Source organism: Larimichthys crocea, chromosome XVIII (genome assembly GCF_000972845.2).
Source record: "Larimichthys crocea isolate SSNF chromosome XVIII, L_crocea_2.0, whole genome shotgun sequence".
Lineage (NCBI taxonomy): Eukaryota > Metazoa > Chordata > Actinopteri > Sciaenidae > Larimichthys > Larimichthys crocea.
This window is the reverse complement of record NC_040028.1, coordinates 8,737,267-8,752,997: the sequence shown is the minus strand read 5'-3', so window position 1 is coordinate 8,752,997 and position 15,731 is coordinate 8,737,267. Positions and strand designations below refer to the sequence as shown.

At 39.2% G+C, this 15,731-nt stretch overlaps 1 protein-coding gene across 1 annotated transcript in view; it reads left to right on the top strand.

The window, feature by feature from the left end:
* The window catches only part of epha6 (eph receptor A6), a 175,820-nt gene extending 160,368 nt beyond the window's left edge, over positions 1-15,452 (top strand). The window contains exons 10-17 of the mRNA XM_019277534.2: positions 870-995; positions 1,486-1,671; positions 5,992-6,053; positions 6,345-6,554; positions 8,551-8,700; positions 10,858-11,051; positions 11,363-11,512; positions 13,067-15,452. Of these exons, the coding sequence (XP_019133079.2) occupies positions 870-995; positions 1,486-1,671; positions 5,992-6,053; positions 6,345-6,554; positions 8,551-8,700; positions 10,858-11,051; positions 11,363-11,512; positions 13,067-13,181 (1,193 nt within the window). The 3' untranslated portion in view covers positions 13,182-15,452. The remainder of the gene's footprint in view (positions 1-869; positions 996-1,485; positions 1,672-5,991; positions 6,054-6,344; positions 6,555-8,550; positions 8,701-10,857; positions 11,052-11,362; positions 11,513-13,066) is intronic.
* Positions 15,453-15,731: the final 279 nt, after the last annotated feature.

The following is a 15,731-nucleotide window of genomic DNA, read 5'->3' as shown; positions in this document are numbered from 1 at the left end:
TTCTGCTGATTTATAAGACTATAGATGACAGCTGAAGCACTCAGTATAGGTGTGGACATGGAAGGAGAGAGGGGTATGATGAAGAATTGAAACATGGTCATTGCAGTAACATGGTTTGAATCTTTTATTGAGGTCTGGATGTTATTTAACATTCAAAGACAAACATTACATTACTGTTCTTTTTTCAGTGACTTTAGTCAGATTTGCATTTTTATGTCAACCATTAGGGGTTGCAGAAGCTGGATAATTCAAACATTTAGCGATTTTACTTTTAGCTTTTAATCTCATTTAGTCCTGTGCAGTCGTCTGATAGTTTCTTGGTTATTTTGACAATAAATTTAGAGATCAGCTTCTCATTTTTTTTCTTATTTTGGTGTTTCTTTTCCACCTAAACCTTCCATTAATTTTCTGTAACCACTTATCCTTACCTGGAGCCTATCCCAGCTGGCTTCAGGCGAGAGGCAGGGAACACCTTGGACAAGTTACCAGCTGACACATAGAGACAAACAACCATTCACGCTCACATTCACCACCGAACCAGGAACCTTCTTGCTTTGAGGCGACAGTGCAGACAGGCTAACCACTGCATTACTGTGCACCTAAAACAAAATATATCAAAATGTTTTAATCAACTCATAATTTCTAGTATATCAAATCCCACAATCTTTCCACATACCCCCTGGTAGCTGCAAATGTAACCCCCTTGTGTAGCAGATATGGCAGTAGAGGAAAAAAGTTTTGTAGATGGTTCAATTTGGATTTTAAAAGTATGTAAGTCATAAGGCTAATTTTACCTTCCAGCCTGATTAAGATTTTACAAAAACACACTTTATCTCATTGTTGCTGTGTCTTTCTCTCTGCCCCCTCAGTCCCTTTCCCAGGAATAAAGACCTATGTGGATCCTGACACATACGAAGACCCAACACAGGCTGTCCATGAGTTCACCAAAGAGATCGACCCATCCAGGATCCGCATCGAGAGGGTGATCGGAGCCGGTATACACACACACACACACACACACACACACACACACACACACACACACAATTGCACACTGATGCACTTGTGTCTCACTGACTCGTGGGTGGAGGAGAAGCATTTCATGTTGGTTAGGATAACAATACCTTTAAATGTGCTATAGGAGATTATCTATTTTCATCAACCACCTCTACTCCATTGTACGCTGAAGAGGATGCCTTTCCATTTTCCTGTGTCTCTTACTGATTGTCTCAGCAGAGACTGTAGAAATATTAAAGCTTCAACAGGTTTAGGGAACAAAAGAAAGTGTAAGAATAGTTTCAAGGTTTTTATTTAGGAAGTGACAGAGAGAATTTCATGAAGTTTAACTAATCAGAGAAGGGGCAACAATGCTGGAGTTTACATGAGAATTGCAACACTGCCCCCAGGTGGAATACTGAGCTGCATGTTGATAGTGTGGAGTTCAGTGATAGACTCTTTCCTGTGTTCATTTTGTGTGTGTTTTAGGTGAGTTTGGCGAGGTGTGCAGCGGTCGCCTGAGAACACCGGGGAAGAAGGAGATTGCCGTGGCAATAAAGACACTGAAGGGCGGCTATGTGGAGCGACAAAGGCGGGACTTCCTGCGCGAGGCATCAATTATGGGCCAGTTTGACCACCCCAACATCATCAGACTGGAGGGTGTGGTCACCAAAAGTAAGAAGGATTATGGGAGATTTAGTTTTAAGTTGTGATAAGTTTATATACAGTATATATACTTATACAGCCACCCTTAGAGTGAGCACTAAACACAGATGTTTGATGCTATATATATACACAATAGCTGCACTGGTAATTGGCCGCTCTACTTCTACTTCTGCATCATACAGTATGCCTGGTGCATGTTTGAATTCCAGTAACTCGCAGAGACAAAGGCCAGAACATTTGCAGCTCAGTCACTATCTTTCAATCAGAAACACTCTCTTCAGTTCTGTTGTCTGGGGGAGACCAAGAGGCTGCACTCACATCAAGCGCTTGGCTTGAAAGCAAAATAAAATGTAACAAGAGCATTTGCTATCTTTTTACCCATCACTCTGTTTATCACAATCGGACGGCTAAATATATGCCTTTGGTTGTTTGAATGGTAAATTGCGGTAAAAGCACTTTAAAGTTGCAACCGTCTGATTTTCATCAATGTATTCTCTGTATTTATAAGATTAGTCAACTGACTCTGTTCTGTTTATACACATAGTTTAGTTATGTGTTTATGCCTCATGTAGAGTCTGCATTATTCTCTACATACCCATAGCAACTGTGTATGCATGTTTATATTGTGCGTTAGTGGCCAGCACGCATGGTTGTGTACGTTTTAATGCCCCGTTTTTGTGCAGGTATACGCTTTATCTACAAAAGGTGTGTGTTTGTGTGTGTGTGAGGACGTGGTAACGAGCTCTGTTTTACGGGGCTCACCCAGCGCAACATATGGTTGTTTTTACAGGAGGTGTATAAACTGAGACATCGCTGTGAATATAAATGTGTCCCCTGAAGACTTTACTTTCCGCTCCCTGAATGTAGATAGAGGACACTTCTCAAATTTGACCCTTCTGACAAGGATTCAACTGATAAGGGTCTTTAAATGCCACCCTAATGTCCAAAAGCTGCTCTTTGTTTCTTTACTGATAGATTCAGTTTTTGTGTTGTTGTTTTTTTCATTGTACCATCTCTGAATTTATTCAGTGAAATAATCCTCCCACACAACATTGATATGATTTCTCTAGTAAGACATCTGATGATTAAAAAAAAAAAAAGAAAACAGAAAAAACATCTTGAGTTGCTGCAGCCAGAACGATTTTTAAGATTCTTTTATTTGTTTGTAAAGCGCTGCGTGGACTGACGGCAGGTTACATCTCTGAAATGCTGATTCTCTATTCCACCCGACCCCTCAGATGTGGTGATCAGTCACTGCTCTCTGCACCATGCAAAGGCAATAAAGAAATTTCAGGTGTGGAATCGCCTGCCAGTAACAAATAGATCTTCCTCTTCCATGGATACCTTTTAAAATCCATGGTTTGTTTTTTATTTGCTGTTCATATTATGATTTTATCTAGATATTTTATGCTTTTGTTAATTTACTTGTATCCTGTTTTTGTATAATTGTTATCATCAATTGAATATCTCCTAATAGTCTTGAACTAACTTGAACTCTTAATTTTGCTCTCGTAATTTTTGGAGTCGAGTGGTTTTAGAGTAAAGACAATCTACTCTGACTGTCACTTCTAATGTATGAGAGTTTATTTTTTAACTTGGAAACCCTCCTATCGGGAAAAAAGAGAATGAATAAATCAAGGTCCACGTGATAGTTTTTTTTTTTTTTTTTGTCTCGTGGTCCTTTTATTGGATACAGTTGAAAGTCCTGGAAAAAGCTAGCAAATGAACCTTCAGTTGTATCAGATTTAGGTGGTCTGTATTTATAAAATATAATATTCATAAGTATGTTTTCACTCCTGTATAATTACCTAAAATGAAGAATGTTTTTGCTATTTTAGAATGAGCCTTTTTTTATATCTACAGACGCTGCTGGTCCTCCTCCATGTTGAATCACCATGTCTCTAGCTCAGCACGGACAAAGTAAACACTGGATCTAGATAGGGATTTGCATTAGATACTGCATTTCTTTCTTGACTGCAGTTTTACCTTTCATGTTGGGTGAGGCAAGGGGTTTGCAATCAGCAACCAGAACACTAAATGCCACTAAATCTAAATCCTACATTCTTATTTGAGTATGTTTCTGTGAGTATTAATGACTATATATATGTGTTAAGAGCCAGAAAATAGATTGTATTCTTCTGTAGGAAGGAATAACATTTGATATCACATGAGCTGTAACATAAAAGCATGAAATATATCCAGTAAAATTCATCTTTTATTAGTTGTCAAAGCAAACCATTCCTGACTACACACACACACGCACACAAAATACGCTATACACATCAAATCGCACAATCAAAAGCCATTTGTGCATCATAAATAGAGAGACATTCATTCTGAGTATTCTCTCTTCTCTCACTCCCTACATCTGCTACCGCTCTTAAGAGACTAATTACGGAGAGTATTATGCTGTGACTGACTGCTATACCTGTTCTGAAACAGGTGACGCATATAGTTCTGTTAACAGGTGCAATTGTTTTGTTCAGGTGCTGCACCACAAAACTTTTTTTTTTTTCCCAGACATTGCTAATTAGCTCAGGAAAGCCAAGCTTGATTGAATAATTTCCTGTTTATTCCCACTGTATTAGTGTTGGGGGAGAAAGTATCTGCAAATTTAAGGGTATAATAACAAGATTTCAGATCTCATGTAAGTAAAGCTCCACTCTTCCATATACTTACTGTGGCTTCTAGTCTCTGGTGAATGTAGGTTTCAGATCAATATACCTTTGTTGATGATATGCTTGATTCAGCTTTGATTATTTCAAATGTTAACATTAATTTTTAAACAGCTTGAATGCTTTTAACACTGTCAGAATTGTATCACTTATCTGATTTTTAAGCTACTGCATCACTTTCTGAATGCCAGACTTATCACTCCAAATGTAAAACTGTCCTCCCTTAAGATCAATTTATAGCTCCACAGTTCATTTAGCTGGGAACCCATAATATGCTCATGACAGAAGCCACGCTCTCACATGCTGTCTCCTCTCACTCTAATGAGATGTTGTCATTTGACTTGTGGCATGTCACAATGAGTGAAATATCCTTAAACTATACAGTTTAATTGTGGAAATACTGTAAGTTTGAATCATCACCTTATAAAGTGACACAACTACGCGCAATGTGCTCTTGGATTATGAAACGGAAAGCCTCCCTCTGTCCTGATATGTCTTCCATCATGTGATTTTTCCCATTCCCATGTGAGAAAGCAGCTGTCTTGAATCTAAAATGTGATATCATAGTGTTACTTCGCTGCAGTAACATTCCTATTTCTGTTCCCAGCAGATCCGAATAGTTTACAGCTCACTGGCACACAGGCCTGGACAACTGCCTCCCATCTGTAAACCAGTCAATTTGTAACACAGTAGGGGTCGTGGTGGGGAAACAATAACATTTGGAGAGACAACTTGTGCTTCTACCTGTTTCTAACTAATGTTTTGTCAAACATGGATTGAATACTGAACAGGTCCCATTCATTGTTTTTATTAATTAAGCATCTTGACTCAATGCATCAATCAACTGCTGATGATTTGTGTGTTTCCTCAGCCTTTACTTTCAGAGTGCCAGTTCACCAACACACACACACATCACCTGGTGTTTACCAGAGCTTAACATGTCACCTACATTACTCTGAATATAATCTCACATTCATCATCATTTCTTACTGGTACTTCTTAACTACTAAGACTTTAGAGCCTATTAATATCTGTATGCACAAGCAAGTGATTATTGCATAACAAATTACAATTGACCTTTTTGTTGAAACTCAACAAAATTATTATATCATTCAGCATCTACTTTAAGATATCTAATTGCAGAACTAATGGTTTTATAAAAGAGTTTATTTCAAAGGGACATTATTGACCACACATGTAATTGATATGTCTTAATATTAGTTGTTATTGCTAATAGTAACTAGCAATGTAAAAGTGAAGGTTTCATATTAAGGTTTATTATATTTTAACTGTATCTCACAGTCTTTAGACACCAAATGGAAGTGGCTCAGGGGTCATTTCAAGTCCTTAAAGTAATCTGTAGGTGATTAGGGTTCTACACACAAAAAAGCAGTGAATCCCTCTGAGAAGCAGACTGGCCTGGCTTTGTTTCTGTGTGTTCGTATGTTCAAATGATCCCACAACTGATCTGACATTGTGAAAAGTGCAAACTAACTTTATATGCTATTGGTTTATGTGACATACTTGCTGCGTTGTGAGTCTTATTCCAGTTCTGTCCTCTGTTTACTGTCCTCAATAGCAAAACATACCCACAATAGCAAAGAAATAGTCTTTGGGGAAATAAGTAGTGTGTATTTTGTTTGTGTATTTGTAGGCAGGCCTGTGATGATTGTGGTAGAGTACATGGAAAATGGATCGCTGGACTCGTTTCTGAGGGTGAGTGTTGAGACGATTAGAGAACTCAAGTATGTTTATGTCTGTTTCTGGCTTCAGGTGGTATTCTCGTGGGAAATGAACACATGACAACAATGCTGATATAAATACAGTTTTAAAAAGACAGTTTAATTTTGTGTCCCAATAGGCCTAGATTAGAAACTATATTTCTGTTTTGTTGCTGCACTGATACAGTTATGTTTTTGTCATTCCTTTTATCTTGCTATCAGTCATTACTGACCCTCCTTTTTCTTTCCCCCTCATTTTTCTCTGTATCCTTATTTCCCTCATCAGCAACACGACGGTCACTTCACTGTCATCCAGTTGGTTGGCATGCTGCGTGGCATCGCCTCGGGCATGAAGTATCTGTCAGACATGGGCTATGTTCACCGAGACCTGGCTGCTCGAAACATCCTGGTCAACAGCAACCTGGTGTGTAAAGTGTCAGACTTCGGCTTGTCCCGAGTCCTGGAGGACGACCCGGAGGCTGCTTACACCACAACGGTACAACTGATACAACCTTCTAAAAACGAGCAGCTGCTACTAATTTATTACAGGTTGAACTGAGCAGAGTTAATCCTGTTATCCCTTTTAAAGTACAGGCTCCAAACTGGAATTAATTAATTCATTTGATGTAACATGCAACATTTCTGGGTCTGATATGATGGACATATTGCAATCATTTCACACTTCACAGAGCCTTTTGTTTTTAGCTACACAGATGCTGTTTTGTTTCGCTTTGTCTTTTAACAAGGATGCAAAAACTATAAATAAAATAGTTAGAGACTTTGTATCAGCAGCTTGGTATTGGCCTCTAAAACTCTTCACACAACTGGGATATCTTGACTGACATCTAATTTGTCAGCTCAGAGCTTATATGAAAGCTTTTGATTGGAGATTCAGGTGTAGAAAGCAAGGGATGTTCCTGAACTCAGATATAATATTTGGCCTATAATCAAAGTGTTGCTATAGTTATGTTCTTTTGGCATGTTTTAGCTCTAGAAGGTACAAAAAGTGACAGCGCTAAGCATCTCTTATGCCTCTTTCTCTTGGAAATGGCTTTGAAAGTTTTCTATTACTTTTTTTTGGGACTGAATTTGTGTTTGATAACAGGGAAGTTATTTAATTCAGTCTCTTGAGAAATGCATCTGAAATGGGTCTTCTAAAGCCAGGCATGGTTTCCTTAAATTTATAATCTGCTGTCCTCGTGTCGTTGGTGTCAGACTTTTGGAAAGATGGTGAATAATTTAGCATTGTGCTTGTTAGATCGTCTCTCTTTGTTACAGCAAACTCCAGCCAGCTCTCATTATCTCCGACCATAGTAACAGATGGGACATCAGAACAATACATTGTTTTTTAGAAAACAACACCACAGCAATAATACCAAGGATACAAGTATTTCTCAGTTCAGTCATATTTACTGTCAGTTGGCTGACTTCTCCTGGTCTGTTTCTGGCTTTGTGAGAAATCCTCCTTAGAAGTAGTTGGAAGTGAACTATCTAAGGCAAAGGACTAGAGACCCAAACAGAAACTTGATTTACAGAGATTTAGTGACAGTTTACAAGATGTTCCTACCAGCTATTGTGTGGCAGATCATATCTGATGAATGAACTGGCATTCCTCTGAAAACTTGGCACCAGTACTGAACCTGGAGATTGGACTCATACAAACTTTTATTTCCAGTCAGCATACCTGCTGTTGGTGTATCTTATCATTTTTCATTGTTTCCCCAAAACATAAGTCTCATAAGTCAGTGAGGAAAAGGCATTTAGGGACACTTCAATTTTCCTTTAAGATTGTATTTACAGACTGATACTCTTTGAGATGCATCACTCCACTCCTACTTGATTAGGATGAAATTTCTCAGTGAAAGATGGAGTTGCCGTAGACAGCAAAAGCTTAACTTAACAAAAACAAACAAAAAACTTTTGTGCTGAAAAGACGCTGTTCTGTAAATCTGTGTGTCCACAGTGGCCTCCATTTCAAGTTCAACGTTCTGTTCCTGTGGTTGAAATCCACAGAAGGGAAGTGAAGGTTGAAGTGAAGTGAGGTAATCAAGGATTAAGGATATCTTTATTATCCCCGAAGGGCAATTTGTAGTACAGCCAACATAACCACACAACTATCCGATAACAATAAATACAAAAGATGGCGTAGTCATTTAGAAGGCCAATGGCAGCAGGAACAAATATGTGTTTAAGCCTATTAGTCCTGCATCTTGGCAGAATGCATCTAGCAGATGGAAACAACTTAAAATCTGAACATGATCAGCCAGGATAGACCTCACCTTGTACAGCTGTGGGAGATCATTTAAGGTTGTGCCTGCAACTTTGACCTTGGCGACGTGAGGTAGATGGAAATTCTGAATGATGAAATTTGTTTTTTAGCATTCATATGAGAGCACAACTACTTTCTTCAGTTACAGGTTACTGAGAAGCTAAGTTTCCAGGAAGTATCAGGAGTCTATTCATGAGTGTTATGTTACTTTATATTTTAACAGGGCGGTAAGATCCCCATCCGATGGACCGCTCCTGAGGCCATCTCATACAGGAAATTCTCCTCGGCCAGTGATGCTTGGAGTTACGGCATCGTCATGTGGGAAGTGATGTCATATGGGGAACGGCCATACTGGGAGATGTCCAACCAGGATGTGAGTGTTGACATGAGATAATATGTGATATATGATATCACAGTGGTTGTTTATGTTGCATTTGTGTCATATGGGGAACAAGTGACCCAGTCAGAAAAATGTCCTTTAGTGTCACAAAAATAATATATAACGCACTCCAAGTTTGTAAATACAATTAATGCAAAATTAATGACACTCTGGTGATTTCAGAACTGCAGTGGAAGAGGATATCTTAAATTGTGTATTGGCTTTTATTTTTCAGTTTTTAGGGTGACCCCTAAATTTAGTTGGTATGAAACAAAAGTATTTGATGTCAAACCAAGAGAATAAATAACAACTAGTGAAGAAACCGGAAGAGACTTGTTTGTGTTGTTTCCCTTCACAAGCCTGGTTCTCTAACCTCAACACCCCAACACACACTTTGATATCGACTACGCAATTCAAGTCTTGCTCCACTGAGTAAATTCTGAGATTGTTTTCCATTATGTCTGTTAAAATTGTTTCCCTTTAGCCTGCTCCCTGGCTGTTTTCACCACATCAAAAGCCTTCCTCTGTGAGAGAGGAAGGTAGGGAGAAATTCACCAAAAGGAGTAAAGGATAAAAAAAAAAAGATGCGTTTGAGGAAAAGGAAAAGAGCAGTAAAGGTCAGAGGTTCACAGGACTTCGGTCCAGTAGAGGGGGAGTTTAAAGCTGTGGATTCAGTGTGGCTGAGCAACCCGCTGATCCCTGGGCTGTGGTCAGGGATTGGAGGGGCCGTGGAGGAAGCAGATCCATCCCTCTGTCCGCTGAGTGTGAAAGCTCCACAATAATCCCCTCAACCCCCTTACACACACACACACACACACACACACACACACACACACACTCATACTCATACACATCTATGCACAGAGATCCGCGCACACACATTCACGAAGGTCCCAGGGTTTGCAGAGGATTTGTGCTGTTTGGGAATTGCTTAGAAGTGCTTTCCAAGGCAAAAGGCCAGCCAAGCCACAAAACCAGCCAAACGCTACCTCATCCTGGTCAGCCACTTACCACAGCTCCCTGCAAAGATACATGGGCCTCTACTTTCCCATAGACTTACAGATTTGATGGGATGATCTACCATTTGGAGCCTACAGTAATACACACTATGAGCTCAGATGAAAAAGGAAATCACGATACACGTTGGACTTGATTGATTGTTTGGGCACAAAAGAGTTCAAACCAATTTGTACACAGGAAATCGAATATCCAAGGAGGAGGTTATGAGAAATAATAGCAGTTTCCAAAAAGCATAAAATGTGATGATACTTCCTGTTTTGACCTTTAATTGCTCGGTTCATCTCATCAGTTATTTCTCTGATTTATTGTGAATGATCAAGTGAGTAATCTGTCTCTTTGCTGCAGGCTTACAATTGGACAGGCAGAGATATGATTAATGTATCTCAAAGTGACTATAATCAATTTTTCTTATAACAACAATGCATCAAATGAGAAGGTGTAATGTGAAATGGGTCATTCGTAGTAATGACAGAGAATTATTACCTCTGCTTTACAGAGCTTTTTAGCGAGTCCCAGCTCATTGTTTAGCTGTCCAACCCATTTTAGTTCAGTGTCAGCGCTCTCATGGTGTCGTCTCCTGCCGCATATAGGCAGCTGTTTTTAGTGAAAAGAGTGAAAAGCCCATTGTATGCTACCTGCTCAGCACCAAACAAAGGACAGACGATGTTACCTACCAATTAGCTGCTAAGAGCCTGAGCCTATTTCCCTTCACTACATAAAGTTGAAAGGGGATGTCAATATTGCATGAACAACCTATTTCCACTGCCCCCAAGTGGCCAAAAAGTTATTGCATCATTGGTAGGTTTAAATATTCCCAAGATATCATTTACATTTTTTGGTATTCGTATTCCTTAGCAGATATATGTGAAGTACAGACATAATTATACAGTTTATTGTTCAAAAACAACATGCAAATGTCACGTATTATATAACTTTTAATATTTCATGTTGCAGATGATTTGAAAAGTAGGGTCATGTTATAATGCTATGTTATAATAGAGAAACAGCAAATGTTTCTTTTACTTTAACTTTTAAACTAAATGGATCCGTTTTCAAGCTAATTAAATTCTGATACAGCAGCTCTCCTCCACGTCCAGACTCCATTATTTATCACATCCAACTGTCTCTCAGGTGATTCTGTCAATCGAAGAGGGCTACCGGCTCCCTGCTCCCATGGGCTGCCCCGTGGCCCTGCATCAATTGATGCTGCACTGCTGGCAGAAGGAGAGGAGTCATCGGCCCAAATTCACCGATGTTGTTTCCTTCTTGGACAAACTGATCCGTAACCCCAGCAGTCTGCTGCCACTGGTAGAGGACATTCAGAGGTACTGTATGGAAGAGTTCCTACTATCCAGTTACATGTAAATGCACAATTTGAAGTGACCTGGGACAATATTTGTACTGTTACCTCAAAGTTATTTGAGTTAGAAGAAGCTGAGCTGTAACAGGGCATCTCTCCTAAACCAGGCAAAGATAGTTTGACATTCCTGGTTAACAAAGTTTGAAAATGCTTTTACTCCTACACCTAAAAGTATGACCAAGTATGTGCCACTCAGCCAGTTCTCCAACTCTGAGATGCTTTAGATATACTGGCAGAATCTGACATGATCTGTTGTTGTTGTTGTTTTTGTATTAGCCTACCAGAGTCTCCGGGGGAGGAAATGGACTACCCGATGTTCATCTCCATCGGAGACTGGCTGGACTCCATTAAGATGAGTCAGTACAAGAGCAATTTCATGGCATCAGGCTACAACACATTGGATTCTGTGGCGAGGATGAGTATTGAGTGAGTAGTGGAGCCAAAACACAACCATTATTAAATGGCATGAAACCAAATATCTTTGTTGCAGCAGTGGTGATTCAAAGAGGCACTTGCACCAATTATAATCATGAAGCTCAGTTTACTCATTATGCAGAGTGCTATTCAGACTTTTTGTTTTGTTTATTTGCTTTTTTGTTTCTGTTTTTGTCGCTGGATCTCCATCTTTGCCTCTTTGTCTTACTTTGTATAATTGCTTTTGGATACCTACTGTACCTTCACTTGATTTATATTGTCGTTATTGAATGTCTTGATGTTGACATCATTAAGGTTATCTCGGATTCAGCTTGACACTTAAATGTTTTAATAGAAAGCCTGTGTCTTAAAGGGCGTGCAATCGAATCAGATTTATGAAGTCAACATATTTTAGCCACTGCTTTTATTATGACCATTTTTTTCTCCATAACTTTATGTAATTGTAGTATTAAAATTACTACAACATAAGAGCCTGTACTGTGTCACATACAAACTAGATGTTTTATGATGTAAAGAACAGGTTAAATATCAGCACAGTGTCAGCGCTGAGCTAATTAGAGAAACAACATTTCGGTCACAGTGTGAAACAAAACATCTTTAAAACTACTTTAACCACAGGACTGTTACAGTCAAAGCTCAACACATGATGATGACAATTATGACATCAATATTTGATTTTGTTGCATACAAAAGAAAATAGAGGGAATCGAGGGTTTAAACAGCCCTGCGTTTTTAGTATAACGAATATTTTCTTATACATTGTGACCAAAAAAGGTATGTTTTGTTAATAAACTCTATGTTCTTACACCCATAAGATGTTTTACAAGGATAGAAAAAATAGTTTACAGTGAGAACTTCTTGTTAAGTCTCACTCAGCCTTTATGTGATGTGAGTACGAATAAATGAAGCTGACAATGTGCGAATCAAAACATTGTTGCTTTTTACCCTGACAGCGTAAACATTGCCTGCACAGCACAGAACTAAATAGGTTATCAATCAGACTTTATTTATATGGCACTTTTCATACATACAAAATGTAACACTGCTTTACACAATAAAATATCCCACACACACAGAGGCACACTCTCTTTTATAAACAAAAACACAAACTAAGGAACCAGAGGCAGGCAAAAAATAAATAAATAAAACAAATAATAATAACAATTCACATTTAAATGTATAAATAATCAGAAGAACCAACGCCTGGGCGCCTTCTTTTGGATTCATTCTGCGCAAGTTCAACTGGTAGGAGACCCCGAGGCAGACCCAGAACCTGCTGGAGGGACTATATAGCCCATCTGGCCTGGGAATGCCTCGGGATCCCCCAGGAGGAGTTAAAATGTGTTGCTAGGGAGAGGGATGTGTGGAACGCCCTACTAAACCTGATGCCACTGAGAAAATAGATGGATGAAAATGTATAAATAGACAAATTATTGTCTGTCTTTTAAGTAAAAGCCAGACAGCCTTTAGAGATGCTGTAATAAATGACGTCAATGAAAAGTGTTTTGTGTGTTTTGTGTGTTTGTGTTTCCACTCTTGGCCTAGAGATGTGAGGCGTCTTGGGGTGGAGCTGATCGGCCACCAGAGACGGATCATCAGCAGTGTACAAACCCTCCGCCTTCAGTTACTGCACGAACAGGAGAAGGGTTTCCATGTATGAGGGCACCCTTTAACACAACCTGGGATGGACAGATAGATGGACCAGACGAAAGTGAAGTTTAGACCGTTGGACAGACAGTCTACAGCCTGTGCCTGAGTCTTAACCTCTCATACAGGACGTCGTTGGACAGACTACCACAGCAGGCTGTCCCCCCGGTCTCCCTCACATCCAGTACTAACAGACTGTTTCCTACTATACACCCCTTCCCCAGTATACCAGGTTCTGCCAGACTATTACAGCCTGATAGACTTTTAAAGACTGGCCCAGGCTCTCACTTAGGGGAATGTAATGCCTTGTTGCAGCAGTATTTTGTGTGTGGAGCAACAATATCTAGAGATGTAGATTTGCAAACATAATCTACTGAACCTTTTGAACCTTTTTCTTTTTGGTTCTTTTCTCGCTCCGGGTTATGTGCTCATGTAGCTGCTATCGGGTGTGCAATGGAAAAAAGTTTTGTCCTTTGAAAAAAAGTATCCTCAGTATTTTTAATTGAATTTATCACAAAGGTTTTCTTTGCAATCGCTTTAGTTTACCCTCTCTCCAGAGAATCTGGTACGCTAATACTTGAAGATAGAAGAGAGAAGCAAGTTATGGAGATTTTTTGAATGTTTAAAAGTGTATAGACAATTAATCGATAATTATTATCATAACCTAATATCTATATATGTGCAGTCCTGTATGTGAAAAGCCCTAGTAAATCTGGATCTTATTTAAGATGTTTTATTTATTTAAGATTTTTATCCAAATCAGCAATACAGTATTATGCAGTCACCTCAGTATCTCAGAGAGAGATGAAGATTTGTGCAATGAGAGATTTCTTGTTGACGTATAAACGTGAGGCTCACACAACACTACCCACCTCTTTTTATTGTCACACACTGAGCTTGCAGAACTGGATCCGTTGCCTTCATATGAATTACCATACAAGTCTGTTCTGACAGTTTTTTTAACAACCGGTGTACTCACAGTTGTGTGATAAGCCTGATTTATTTATTAATTTATTTATTTTCGGATCGTGAATGTTATACATTGCCTGAAAGTACACAATCTCCACTGTCTTAACATATGAATGTTCACACAAGTTACATATAGATAGGAGACGCTTGGAATTGTCTGGAAACTTTTAACATGGACTTCTATGGTTCTTCAGATTTAGCTTTCATATACACTCATTGTTTCTTTTTTTGCCTGCACACACACACACACACACTAATACAGTGGTTTGCACTTCTGGGGACAAAATCGATCAAAGATGTCAGAGCAGAATAACCCATCAGATGGTGCAAAGCTACTGGAAGGATTTCACAAAGTAACTCCAGGCTGTTTGTGCATTGTGGTCATGTGACGGTTGTGGCGTATGTGGCAGTGTGGGTGGGGGGGTCGAATAGTGTATATAAATGTAGTTTGAAATGAAAAGCATTGGGTCTGCAGTAGATGATGTCAAGTTGTCAGGCATTTGCCGTTGAAATGAACATTTTTCTTCATACTATAAGTCGGTGGTAAATAAGCAGTGCTGCAGGATATAAGTAGTTAGCTGAGTCGGAGGCAGCAGAAGTAGATAAAAGCTGGTGGGTGGAAACCAGTGAGAAAATGGGGTCGTCTTAGTTTTGTTTGATCGGGACGGAGAGAGTAAAAAGAGTTTCAGGAAGGCAGAGAGAGAGAGTGAACATAAACAGCAGCATCATAACTCATCGTGTTTCATCAGCAGTAACAAACACACACACACACACACACGACATACACACACACAGAATGCCTTACAGTCCGTTAAAAATGCAAGACAGAAACACTTCAGAGTTGTTCATAAGTTTCAGCGCAGTCACAGGACCTATCCATTAGTTTGAGTTGTATTCCGTATCCGAGAGAGCGACCTGCCCCTCTGCAGCTGTGGTTTTTCTTACAAACTGGGGCTCAGTGATTAATGTCGAAGGCAAACTGGATCTAGAGATCTGTGCGTTTCGGTCACAGCGTGATTATGCATCCAGGCTTTCCAAAGGAGGGAAAGGAGCGCATCCAAACACACCTATATAAACACATATTTGCACACACGCTCATGATCACCACCCCTCTACAGAATATGGAGAATATCAGATGCTGTTTGTTTAGCATGTTCTACTGCTGAGCAATGTTAGGACGTTCTTTTGTACAAAGTACAAGTATACTTATAATTCTTGTATTTTATTTTTCTATAATTTCCAAAGAGATGTTGTAGATCTTGCACACTGTAAGAGGCAGTTACAGCGAATATTTATTTGCGAATAAAGATGAACAGTTCTGGTGGTTGACTGCTCATTTAATTTGGTTTCGATTTTTTTAAACTTTTGATCAAGAGGAAGAAATTTTGAAATCTTATATCTTTCAGGTTGTGAAATGCCATTGCATTCAGTGCTTAAGTTAAAACCTCACCTCACTAATGAAGAACAGTCTCTTCAGTGGGTATGTCTTAATTTGTATCATTGTCAAACATATCAGAATTTTCCTCGGGATCAATATCTATCTATCTCTCTATTTACCACCTCTTAAACCTGGCAGCTTCCATGAAGTCATACA